The sequence below is a fragment of the Gossypium raimondii genome, chromosome 11, assembly GCF_025698545.1.
Source record: "Gossypium raimondii isolate GPD5lz chromosome 11, ASM2569854v1, whole genome shotgun sequence".
NCBI classification, from domain to species: Eukaryota; Viridiplantae; Streptophyta; class Magnoliopsida; order Malvales; family Malvaceae; genus Gossypium; species Gossypium raimondii.
In genome coordinates, this window is record NC_068575.1 from 34,778,732 (window position 1) to 34,792,617 (window position 13,886).

General features: G+C 32.3%; 1 protein-coding gene across 1 annotated transcript; it reads left to right on the forward strand.

The window, feature by feature from the left end:
- The first annotated feature begins 2,422 nt into the window (after positions 1 to 2,422).
- LOC105804106 (transcription factor bHLH61) lies at positions 2,423 to 3,930 on the forward strand. The gene is made up of 4 exons (XM_012636602.2): positions 2,423 to 3,118; positions 3,198 to 3,374; positions 3,469 to 3,636; positions 3,725 to 3,930. The coding sequence occupies exons 1-4, from the start codon at positions 2,501 to 2,503 to the stop codon at positions 3,809 to 3,811; spliced, it is 1,050 nt and encodes a 349-aa protein (XP_012492056.1). The 5' UTR covers positions 2,423 to 2,500; the 3' UTR covers positions 3,812 to 3,930.
- The last annotated feature ends 9,956 nt before the right edge of the window (positions 3,931 to 13,886 follow it).

Genomic DNA, 13,886 nt, shown 5'->3' on the forward strand with positions numbered 1-13,886 from the left:
CGATGGTGTCGGTCGTCAAACGAGTGGCACAAGTTGAATACGGATAGAGGTGTTAATCAGACTACAATGATGTGGTTGGAGGTAGACTAATACGCGATTCGATAGGACGGTGGGTTGTTGGGTTTGGACGCAACATTAGCTGTTGCTTGGTCTTATTGGCTGAGTTGTGTGCTGTGTATGACAATTTGGGGGTTGCTTGGGAAGCGGGAATTTGAAGGTTGGTGGAGGAGAGTGATTGTTGGGAGGCTACCGGTCTTCTCAAGTCCCAAACCAAGTGAGGAACGATTGATTTGGTTGATGATATTCAACGCTTGTTGTCTCGACAATGACAAGTGGATGTGCAACATGTAGTGTGTTGTGTGACGGATTCCATGGCCAAGGTTGCAAGACGACTATCCCCGGGGCTACACCTCCTGCTTGGGTTGAGTGTTTGTTTAGACAAGATATGGCATAGTTTATGGTTCTAAATTATTGTTTTGGCTAGGCTTATGTCTGTTTTCGTTTAAGAGAAAAAAATCTAAATTAAATTATAAATATTTGTAAATGTTAATTTTATAATACGATAAAAAATAAACATTTTTTTCAGTTTAATTTTTTCTAAACTCATGCTTTTATATATAGTATAAGTTATAGAAATATAAGTGAAGATATTCAAGAACTTTTTAGTCAAAGAGAACTTTATAAAATTAAAAAAAATCAACATCGAAAAAACTAGTTTTATGCTAAACATTTAATTCGAAAATTTAGAATAATATTAGGTATAAACTCCATATTTCACTCAGATAATCTTTTGGAATAAATTACTAATAAGTCTATGAAATATACTCTTTTTTTTTAAAGATGAATGACTTTTATATAAAATGTTACCACCCTTATTACTGAATATTGAATAATAACGGCAATAACATTTTCATATATGTCAAATTTTCCTAAATAAAAAGTACATAATTTACTATTTTTGCGTATAATTCTTTTCATCACCCTGGTAGTTAAAGTTGAATTCATCCTTTACAAAAATAAAAATTGAATGGATTTTTGAAGTTGTTAGGTTAAAGTTGCGGAAAATTATGTAAGAATTTGAAAAAAAAATTCGAACGTCGAAGTGGAAATTCCAGTTTTTTTTAAAAAGAGAAAAGAAATTAGAACTACGTCATGATCCAAGTTTACAGATAATTTATATAGGGTTGAAGTGGAATTTGAAATCTCAAAGTTTCTAATATCTTAACATTATTATTAAATAAAATTTCATAACTAATCCGGGATATTTAAGAAACAAAATAAAAATGTTTAAAATATAAACGATGTTAAATCATTAACTTGGGAACTTTTGGCTAACCACCCTAACTTTCACAGCTGCTATCACTTTCTTTCTCCAGGTTAGGAACATCAAACAATCTCAACTCTTGCATCTTTCTGGGCCTTCCTCTACCTTAGGGACTCTACAACTTCCACCCTTAACCTTCCTCTTGCTAGCCTTAACTTGCACTACTCCCAAATCCACAAACTTAATTAAACCCAAATTTTAGACTTTTCAGTTACCACTGTATTAATTTGTAACATTTAGCTAACTATTGCAATTTTCTCTTTAATAGTTAGAGATTAATTGATTATAATATCAAAGACTGATACAGGCTTAAAAAAATGTTAATGTTATTATAATTTTTTAAGTAAGACTTCAGTCAGTCATCCCCAAGACTGTCAGTAAACAGTTAAACAACTTAGGCTTTCTAGGTGCTGCAGCCTTTGCTTGTTTTGTTTGGTACTTTCATATTATATCTATATTGCTTTGCATGTGCTTCCTGCAGTAATTATTTTTTTAGGTGCTTGGCTAGCTCCCAAAATCCAACACATTTCCATGTTTCTTAGTGCCCAAATCACCAATGATTCACTTGTGAACGTACTTTGCATATCTGTATAATTTTATGGTTTTATTGGCGTCTTTATTTGTATCCTTCAACAATCCTTAAAATACATCCTATTCCTTATTTGGTCTAATCTAAATTATCAAATTGACGAATATATCTAATTTTTACATTTATACATGCTTTTTCAATATAATATTAAAATTAAAGAGTAGAAAGATAGAGAAAAAGGGTTTGCATTAATAATTTTGTGATGATAAAATTAGAAACAATAATAGTGATAAAAGAGGGGTTATGAAATGAACAAAGAACCTGACAGAGTATGATGTTAAGCCACCTTTTTTTGGTTATGACAGAAGATTTGTGGGTCAAAGTTTTTTCAGGGAAGTGGATATTAAATATTAAATTTGTCTGATTGATAATTTCGGTGAAAAGGACGAATTTACCTTGAGAGAGAAAGAGAAAAAGAAGCAGATTCCATTGTTAATGTGTTCATATATTCTATTATAATAAGTAGCATCATTATTTAACTAGTCTCTATATATTCTAACTTAGGGCAACTTCATGTTATTAAGCTTTCCTTTTTTTTCCCCTGTTCAAATCAGTTCTCATTGGAACTTTTTTAGAGAGAGAGGGAAATGGAGCTCTCACAGCATGCTTTCCTGGAGGAGCTATTGGCTCCAAGAAGAGACAGTTGGACCACTTTTTCAGCTGGGGTGACTGAGTTCCTCCCTAATGGCTCATGGAACTTTGATTCTTTTGATGAGAATCCAACTTTGGCTACATCAAATCTCTCCTTTGTTGCGTTCTCTCCACCACCACCACCTGATCAAACCCCCAGCTTTGAATGTCCTTTCAGTGATCAACCCTACCCTTTTGTTGATGGATTCACAGTGCGGGACATGGATTCTTCGTACACCAACGTCAATGTCGTCCACCCCCACACATCTCCTTTCTCAGCTACTCAACAAGACTTCCCATCCATGGTTGATGATGAAGATCAGTTTGGTCTTCTTACCACTGATCATCAACAACACCGCTTGGAAGAAACAAAGAGTAGCTGCAAAGTCGAGATTGAGCAAACCAGCAACATTCAGGGTTTCAACATGGGCGACTTGTTGTTAGGCAGGAAAAGGGCTAAGACAAAGAAGTTAGAAGGTCAGCCTTCAAAGAATTTAATGGCAGAGAGAAGGAGAAGGAAGCGACTGAATGACAGGCTTTCAATGCTGAGATCAATAGTCCCCAAGATCAGCAAGGTGACCCCTGGTTTTTTTTCCCTAATCTGTTAAACACATTTTTTATGCAAATGATCCAAACAATGGTGAACATGAACAGATGGATAGAACATCTATACTTGGAGATACCATAGATTACATGAAAGAGCTTCTAGAAAGGATTAATAAGTTGCAGGAAGAAGATACGAAAGAGGGTATCATTATTAATCAACAGAGTTTATTGAAGAACCTGAAGGAGCAAAAGCCAGATGAAGTATTGGTGAGAAATTCCCCAAAGGTATAGTCGTTTTCTAATATTAACCATTATATGGACATGTAATTGAAGACATTGTCCCTTTACTGATTCTTTTTTCATGTTACCAAAAACACAGTTTGATGTAGAGAGGAGAGATACAGATACTCGAATCGATATATGCTGTGCAACGAAACCAGGCTTGCTGTTATCTACAGTGAACACATTGGAAGCACTAGGCCTTGAGATTCAACAGTGTGTTATAAGTTGCTTCAATGAATTTTCAATGCAAGCTTCTTGTTCAGAGGTATATGTTTATTTTACGTTTGATTGCAATTTGCAAAATCACCGGTTGTTTCCCAATAATGTGCATTTCTTCCAATGTAATGTACTAGGTAGAAGAGCAGAGGACATTGATAAGCTCTGAAGACATAAAGCAAGCATTGTTCAGAAATGCAGGCTATGGAGGAAGATGTCTGTAGAATCATTAGGAGGAGAATAAGATGATCATCTAACAAAGCTTAATATGAATTAAATTTTCTCTGAATTTGTTCTTCAAGGATTTGCAATTGCTGTAATAATATTTCCCCATTATTAATCACTGTTCACTCAAAACCCATCATGAATTTCATATTTTCAATGGAAATGGAATGAATGAAATCAGGTCAGGGCCAACTGTGCAGCAACCAGTGGCCTACTAATGTTCTTTTGTCTAAAATACAACTAAAATTATTCGTTTCTCATTGCTGCAGCAGACATAAGCCAATCAATAATTAAAATTCAGAAAGGTAAATAGATGGTGACTATTAGTCCTTTAATTTCTGAACAAGTATATATCTTATATCCTATTGTTAAATCAAACTAATAAATGCAGTACTTCACCAGGCCAAAAAGCAAATATCATTTTCACTGCAAATGTAATTATGAGGAAGCCAACAGTTGATAATAAATTAAAAGAATAGTAGTCATCTGAAATAGGTTTATTTCTCTCAAGTTCTTCACTTTTTCTTTTCTTTCCCCTTTTTGGGTTCTAAATATTAGCTCTTGTCTCTATGTTAGTTTAATTATTAATTTCATTGTTAGGCAGTGAGAGAAAGGAAACTGTGACTTCATGGTTGTACGGCAACAAATGCAATCAATGCCCGTGACAGCAACTGCACATGTTCTAACTCACTTTCCCTGTTACAATTATCCTAATGACTAATATTTTAACCAAGACGTCTAAATGCAAAAGACTAATCAATCTTATACAAGGATGATGAGATTACGAGTATTATTATACATACGAGACCCGTTCAAGTACCAGCCAATAGGCCTGGCCCGATTCGAGTTGGATTTTGGCCAATATAGATTCTCAGCATGGTTCCCCCCATTCCTTGTTCCTTCCCCAAGAAGCATGATTAAAACTTTCTCAATCAAGAGCAGTTGAAAGCTCACATTTTCCTACATTGGAATCATTCATGTATACCAGGAGAATCTAGTTGCTGTACAAGTTCAGGGAAACGATGGTTTTTTTTTTTTTTGAAGCATCTGATTCTCTCTGCACCTGAATAGTTAGAATCAGCAACAACAATTCAACAATACAGAGAATCCCCATTGTTGCAGTAGTTCAGAAACTACACCTACAAGTAATATCTTCTGCAATCATCACTGTTTGCACAATCTTTTCGACATCATACATACTTCAGTTGTTCCACAAAGAAGCATGATTTCCAGTTCTACGCACTATCCTGAATCTATAATCTATAATTGGCATATAGTTTCTTCTGGAAATTGAAAAGCAAAAACTTAAATATATTCTACTAATGGCGAAGAGCCTGTCATTCTTAGACATGTTACCTAGAGCATATTAGATCACGGCTGGAAAGGAACCTATTTTAAGCGATACATAATTCTTAATAATGCTATATGTATGTACGCTTGCTTTTAGTATTTACCTGCAATCTGCATTAGAATCAACTGATCAGGTATTGAGACTGCTACCATCTAAAATTCCATATAGGCAGCTATATATATATTTAAACACTAGATTAATTAGCTGCGTAAGCGTACTTGAAAATAATTCAAATTTTACTCCGTCATCGTGACTTGAGTTCCAACCTTTCGAGCGAACAAAGTACAATCATCTTAATAATTGGTTTGAATAGTTTGTGAGTTTAATAAGTTTTTCTATTTAGTTAAAATATGTTATTAGTTTTGTATTTTGACTAAATTTGAAATTTAGTCTTTGTACTTAAAAAGTTAAAAATTCAATCCTACTATTTTCTTTTTTAAAAATTTCAATCCAATTTTTAAAATCATAAGCTCTCAAAATTTGTCAACTTGAAATTTGGATTAGGTTGTTCTCACTTGACATGGCCTATGATTGACAAAAAATAAATATGATAAGTTGACAAAATTTGACAAAAAACAGTTCGATTAAAAATTAAAAAGAAATTAAAAATCTCATTCAACTGTCGGTTCAATCAATTCATACTGGTTCTTGATCTAATTGGTTCAAAGCCACTTTCCAAACCGGTCCAACTGATCCAACCGACTAGTCTAATTCAAACAACATCGATAATGATTGAACTAGAATTTTTAAATTAAAAATAAAAAGGATTTATTTTTTAACTTTTAAAGTACTAGGACTAAATCTTAAATTCTCTACAAATACCTATTAAAACCATAAAACAAAATCTGATATAAACTTAAAACTGTAAATCAGGATCTATCATATCAAATCATTAATAACAAAACTAGATGCGGAAGCGTACCTGAATTCATTGATTTCTTGAAATTTACGGATCATGAGGTTTTGATCTTTCAAATTAACACACAAGAAATTCAGAGAATGTGACTCTCTCTTTTCTAAAGATGGGATATTCGAAAAGTTACCTTATGAATTGGGGATCATATCCCTAATATATAACTTTTGCACATAACCCTAATTTCATCATTAATTAGAAATTAGCTATTAGAGTATCTACACATATTTGACTTATACTTTATTTAATAATTAAAGCCTAATAAACCTTAACCAAATTATATCACTTTTAATTTGGGCTAACTTATTATAATAATAAATAATAACATGTAATTCCCTTATTATATATGTGATGTTCATATTTTCCAACAATACCGAGACTAACAACATATTTTAACCTTTCTTTTTAATATATATTATTTTTAATTGTATTGAAAATCCACAAAGTCAAACTTGAGCACAAATGTAAATAATCAAATTTAATATTCTAACATGAATGTTGATTTTATAATAAGTAAACTACAAGTTTAGTATATGCATTTGTTTATGTTTTGGTCACTAAACTTTTAATAATTATTACATGGTCACCATATTATCAATTTGTTACGTTATGATCATCATTAACGTGTGATGACAAACTTCTGTAGCATGTTAATATCATCATTTCAAATGAAAATTTTACGTCAAATTATACATCTAATCTTAATATTTCTTTTTTTTTTCCTTTTGAGTAAATTTTTTTCTTTTAATTTTCCTTCTACCTTTTCTTTTTTACTTCCCCTTCTCTTTTCCTCCCTTTCAATTTAATATGCACGTTTGTCCGAAATTTTATCCATTTTTTTTCCCAGACCAATAAATCAACCAACTTCGAAGAGCAGCATACCTCTATCCCCAACAATGGCTTTACTCTAAAATAGCTTATGCTAAGATGGTTACTGCTAGAGCGTCTAGGTTATGGAACTTTTGTTTCTTCTATCAAATGTTTTTAGGGTAGTAATTATCGTATGAGGTTTAATTTGTTGGTTTCTAGTTTTGTTTACCCTGAAACATGATAAATAGTACGTGAATACAGAAATAGGCTAATTTTTTTTTTGAAAATTTACAGGAATGGCCAATTTTGGTAAAATGTTTTCAGCTAGAAATGTTTTTGTCACATGTGCACTAAAAGTGATAACACCAATTTTTTTTTTTTGTCATCTATTAATGTAGAAATAAAACTTACAAAATAAGTCTTTATATAAACCCAAAGTCACATTTCCTTGTTTTCTTAGCAATATGTGATATGGGATATGTATATATATATAGATTCATGAATAGGTTTGCAACTTGTTCCTAGACAATATGAGATTGATTCCTTAAATTGTGATATATAGATAATGTATATATAGACTTATGAATATGTTTAATCCACCACTTTGCCTAAATAATTATTTTATTTAGATATAACCCCAAATTATTTAATTTAAATCTTTTTTCCACCAATTTTGAGTATCACAGTTCCAAATCCTAAAGAATTTGGAAGAGTATGGCCCCTACTATTTTATGCAGAGTTAAATCTTAATTTTGTTTTCATCCATACATATTATTATTATTTTGTTAAAATAGATTGAAGTCCCTATATTTTTGATAAGTTTGGAATTTAAGTCTTTTATTTTAATTTGAAGTAATTTAGTTTCTTTATTTCTTGAATTTAAAAATACAAGTCTAATTGCTAACATTGTTAAAATCATTTTTTTAAATTTATTGGTGTAAATAAATAAAAAATTCACAAATATTGTAACTTCTAGATTGATGATTAAACTGACCAACCCATCAATTTTCGATTTAATCGTTCAACAATATTTAAATAAAAATTCAAATCAACTCTAGATTTTATGACAAGTGTTGAACTTTGATTTCCAATATATAACTGTAAATCATATCGGAAAAAGACAAAACTGAAAGTTGTGCAAGAAAAGAAAGAACATTATCCTTAAATCATAACTCTTTTCGAGTAAATTATAAATCTTCAAGTTAAAGTGCAGCCTAACTATTTTAAATATACATTTAGAAAAAAAATTAATTATTTTTGAGTATGTCAAATATAGATTTTAACTAGTATGAAACATGGAAATTAATAATTTTAAATACTCATTTTAAAAATAAAAATATTTTTTTCACTTTGTTTCTTTATTATATTGACTTTAGATTTGCACTTTCCATATAAATCACTCACTTTAAATACAATAGTTAAACATTAAAAAGACATCGAGTTTATTATTAATCATATAAATACAATCACTTTATGATTTTTAATGAATATATTTTAAGAAAAAATCAATTCTGTAACGCCCCAAAAATTTAAACTTTTGTTTGTTAAACTCTTATCACTAATTAAGTATCTGTTTCTGGGGACTAGAGCCTTAATCATGTGTTTGAGATTAGGGGTTCAAGTTGAATTTTTGTAGAACTTTTTTTATTTCTTTTGTAAACCTTTATCCTTGCACTCTCAAGTTGCATCTCAGGGGTTCAATGGTTAAACCTCTACATACCATTTGTTTGCACTGTATGGTAATTAGTTTGTTTTTATTAATTAAATATTTGTTTTTCTAAAAAAAAAATTCCCTCTTACGTTTTTTTCTTGAAATTTCCTTTTTTTTCTTCTTTACTATCGCTCTTCCCTCTCTCTTTTTTTGTGATTTTTTGTTCTATTTTGCTGTTGTGTGAATTGCTGAATTGTATCATTCTATTGGTCAATTTTGGTTTTCGAAGGTGAGATTCTACTGTTTTCTTTCGGCTCGTTTGGTGTTTGGTTTGTTGTGGGTTTGGAGGTTTCCTTCAAACTTTGAAGTTGGTGTTTAATCTTTTAATCAGTCATTGTGTTGTTGTTATGCCTGCTTTTAGGGGAAAATCTAGAGATGTCTAACGTTCTTCCTACAACTTCAGGTTCGAGCAATTGATGTTGTTCTTCAGTAAGCGGTAGTTGCGTTTTGGGAGTTGCGTCGAAGTTTTTGACAAAGTTTGGTTGAGTGCTAAATTGTGCGAATTATTTCGATTAAGTTGTTGATTGGGTAATTGGTTTACCGTTTCTAAGTTTCGTAGTCACTTTTATTGCTTCTACGTCGAATCTACATTAGGTGTGTAACGAAAATCTGTGATTTTGTGAACGGTGAAAGCCAGAAACCATGACTGTCGATGCCACACGGCCGTGTGCCAGGCTGTGTGGTAGGCCATGAAACTCTCTATCTTGGCTCACACGGGCGTACGACACAGGCGTGTGTCCAAGTCGTGTGAAGAATTGTTTGGCTTGTACGCCACACAGACGGTTGACACGGGCGTGCGTCTAGACCGTGTAACTCTCTGGTTTGAACCACACGAAGGTGTGTCAGGCCGTAAGCTAAATTGTGTAACTTTCTGACTTAGGTCACACGGTCATGTGATAGACTGTGTGAGGCATTGTGATGAGCCACATGGGTATGTGTCAAGCCGTGTGCACCATATGGGCCAGCCATCCAGGCCATGTGATTCCACGTAGGCGTGTGGGCCAAAAATCAAAAATTTCTCTAAGGTCGTAATCATCGTTCGAACCAAACGTAGGCCTACCATAAGGTCCATATGATCTGTATTAGGCAATAAAATCTGTTATCTAATGATCTGTTATTTATACATATATATTGTTATGTAATCTAAGTAAGTGTGACCCGCATTGCATGAGCATGATATAAAATTGTATCACTATATACACCTATTTGATATCTGTTAAATCTTTATCTACATTAGGGCGGGAATTATGATAAAGAAGGAAGTGTAGGCAGTTTAATTATCTACCAACTCTGGTGGCTAAGCCACACATATATATATATGTATATTCCATTTTGGCGATTCATCGCACTTTGATCTAGCAGCCAATCTACAACATTCTGAATGTGACATACAATCACTATGCGGTGTATAGGGATAGACAGGGATGGTGTGTAAAGGATGGGGGTAGAAAATCTGCATTTGTATCTTATATGATCTATATCTGTATCTATTATATCATTTTTTTTGTTCCCGACTTTGATAACTATCTGAATACTAGAAATCTAAATATGTATTTGGCATTTTTGAATATTAAGGTTGCACACTGAGTTCGTAAACTTATTTAGTTGTGTGTTTGATTTACAGGTAACCCACAGACTTAGGCTAGCTGGCGTGGCGGAAGCTAAGTCATTTCTATTCTAGTTGTTTTACCATTTTATAGGAATTTAAGTTATTGCATATATAATTTCAGATTATTGTTTATAAGTCTGGAATTTCATGTTGGTTTAATTGTTTCAATATTTTCAGATCGTTGAATTTCAAATAATTTAAGTTGGAGTTTTTGAAGATGATTATTGTAACTCTCCAGATTTGGCCGTAACATTTAGGCTGAGTTTGGAGTGTTACAAATTCACATATTGACAACTTACATTTCATAATCTATATGTCTTCAAAAAATCGCAATTTATATTGAACATATTCATGAGTCTATATATCACAATTTAATGAAGCAATCCAACATTGTCTAACAACAAACTGCAAACCTATTCGTGAGTCTATATATACACATATCTCATATCCCACATTACTTAAGAAAACAAGGGAAATGAGACTTTGAATCTATATAAAGGCTTGTTTTGTAAGTTTTATTTTCACACTAATAGGTGATACCAAAAATAATAATAATAAATTGGTGCTACCACTTTTAGTGCTAATGTGGCAAACACATATCCAGCTGAAAGAGTTTTTCTGTCAATATGCTGGAAGCATTTTTCTGGGTTTTTCCTGAAAAGCGTTTTACCAAAATCGACTTATTCTCATAATTTTTTAAAAAATTGATCTATTTTCGTAATTTAAAGAAAAGTTGTTTTTTGGTAATTTAGTCTATATCTAACTACATAAAAGTTGTTGACTAAATTTGAAAAAATAATTAATTTTATTTTCATTGTTTAATACTCATCACAAATATATATATTCGACTTACTACTTATGGCTATTTTTCATTTTGGTTTGTATCGTTTCTATGCAATAATTTGTTTTGTATCGTTTCTGTGCAATAATTTGTTTACTCTTAACAAGATACAAAAGCACCGAATATGTTGCATCATAGAACCTCTAGTGACTCCTGTTTGAAAGATAGTTAATGCTTAGATGGTTCTAGTGACAAGAAAGAATGGAAAAGAATTGCACTTCATCTTAAAAATAGTGGCATAGTTACGCATATTAGAATTTTATCCTATTGATTGGTTTCTTGTTCAAGTATCTTGTTTTATTATTGGTTTTTCTTTTTGAGTAAGTATTTGTGTTTCATTCATGTATTTGAGTTCCTTACTAACAAAGTAATTGACAAAAATATTAATAAGAGAGAAACAATATTACTTGTTGAAGAGAACACATAAAAGAAGACTCTTGCACAAATATTTCTTCAACAATGAATGTTCCTGAAAATAGGACTTTGTTGTCTTCAAAGCCATGATAAGGTACTAGTAATCATAGTTCATGGCATTACTAGTGTACATATTTAACCTAATTTTAGGTAAATTATGCAATAAACTTTGGACATGATTAATATTTTTAGTGAATTATGATTTTCTTTACAATTACAATATATGTTGTAAGGATACTAGAATTCAAAGCTAATTAATTATTTCAATTGGCATATGGTTAATATTTGATCAAAACTTGGGGACAATGTTAATTAACATGCGGCAAAGAAGATGGGCTACACATGAAAGCTTGTGGATCAAGTTGATAATTTTGGGGACTATTTTGAGATAAATAATTGATTTTGTACTTAATTTAAAAAATTGTTCAATCATAAGTAATGTTATTAATGATTTTATCATTTTAGGATTTTATTTTGAAATATTTTAATTTTTTTAGAAAGGAAATGAGTACAAAATTCTTCTCTATAGAAATGAGGAAGCCAACATTTATGTAGGGAAGACTTTCGAATATTTTTCAAATAGTAAGTATTATTTTTTATTTTTTGTTTACCGCATGGTACGCCTTTGTCTGCTAGAGTAGTACAACTTGGTTGGGTCTCTTAGTCTAGAATACATTTTAGGGTTTTCTCTCAATCTTTTTTATGAATTCTAAATTGTTTTCTCTATTGTTTCATGTTGTTTAGTTTGTTTGGGTATCTTTAAATGAAAAATGAAACTGCGGGATTGTGTATCAGAGAGGAGAAAGATGAGGTGTTGCAGGTTGATAAGGTTTTAAAAGATCAAAAGCAATTGTATGATCTATCTAGTAGGTTGTTTCATTATGGAAAGTGTTGTTCATTTCCCTGCTATGTGTAACACCCTAGCGAATCTCTAGCACCCGTTGAAAGGCATTCAAATCTTGATGAAAAACGATTTCTGTTTAGATTTTTTCACTAGGTTGACATTGAGAGAGTAATAAAGGGAGCACCTTGGACTTTTAATAATTATTCATTGGTGTTTCATTGGCTACGAGAGAATGAATATCCTTTGAATGTGTCACTGATTTACACGTACTTTTGGGTCCAGATATATGGATTGCCACCATGGTTTTTCTCCAAGACTGTTGCAAAATAATTGGCAAATTTTACTGGTTTTTTTTAAGAATATGACTCCAAACGGGTTAGCGGGGTTTCACTTAATTTATGTGGATCAAGGTGCGGTTGGATATAAGATCTCCATTGAAAAGCAGGAAGAAAATCCAAGTATCCTCTTAGAACCACATATATGTTTGGTTTCATTATGAGAAGCTTACACTATTTTGCTTTTGTATGATTGCCTTGGTTATAGTGATAGCTTTTGCCCAATCAAACTAAGAAGGGAAATGGATGATTTACAAATGGGATGGGTTATTTCGTTTTGGCACCGGTGAAAAGAGTTACCATAGTGGCAAGTATTTGATTGAGGAAAAGGAATGAGGGAGGTTTCCCGGGGAAACCTTCTGACAATAAGCGGGGGAAAGAAACATCAAAGAATTCTTATTTTGGGGACATATGAGGCAGGTTAATCTAGTGTTGAGAATTAATCTAGAAGGGACTTATACAAGGGGAAAGAGGGGACAGATGGGTTCCTTTACTAGTATGGGACCGGATTTAATGATTCATGATTTAGATGATAGTCCGATTGAGGGTTTTGATTGGAAGAAAAGGAAAGGAACTGTGGATTTCTCTTGTGGGGTTTCTGAACTTTTGAATTCTGCAGAGAAATGTGATGAGCAACTATTGGCTTATCAAAATGAGTTATCGGTAGCTGCCAAGGGGTAGGTCGATCAGCAACAATAAGATCATGTGTTGGAATGTTCATGGGTTGGAGAGCTCACAGACTACGAGGAGGCTTCAGCATATTTTGAGACTTTACAATCCCCAAATTATATTCTTTATGAAGACAAAGCTTAATTCAAATAGAATAGAAATGGTGCATATGAATGGTGGATTTGTTCATGATATTGAGGTAGCGGTAGATGGTATTAGGGGAGGATTTAGTCTGGATTGGAAATCAGATGTTTCTGTAGATTTAAGGATTTTTTCAAAAAATCATAATGATGTGGAAATTCGGAAGGATGTTGATAGGGATAAATGGAGGATGGCAGGGTTTTATGGTTCTTCTAATATGTAGTCGTATCCAGAGATGTGAGATCTTCTACGAGTTTTGGGTAAGGATTAAAACTTGCCTTGGTTAGTGTGCGAGGATTTCAATGAGATCTTCTATTCTTTTGAGAAGAATGGAGGGGCTCTTCAGGATGAATGTCGTAGGGAGGATTTTCGAAATGTATTAGCAAATTGCTAGTTAGAGATTTTGGGGTACGAAAGGCCTTGGTTTCTATAGGAA

What these genes read in the sequence shown, in the direction of transcription:
- LOC105804106 (XM_012636602.2), top strand. Translation starts at nt 2,501, where the DNA reads ATGGAGCTCTCACAGCATGCTTTCCTGGAGGAGCTATTGGCTCCAAGA. An exon ending in TGGTGAGAAATTCCCCAAAG is followed by an intron (nt 3,375 to 3,468) that starts GTATAGTCGTTT and finishes CCAAAAACACAG; the next exon opens with TTTGATGTAGAGAGGAGAGA. An exon ending in TGCAAGCTTCTTGTTCAGAG is followed by an intron (nt 3,637 to 3,724) that starts GTATATGTTTAT and finishes GTAATGTACTAG; the next exon opens with GTAGAAGAGCAGAGGACATT.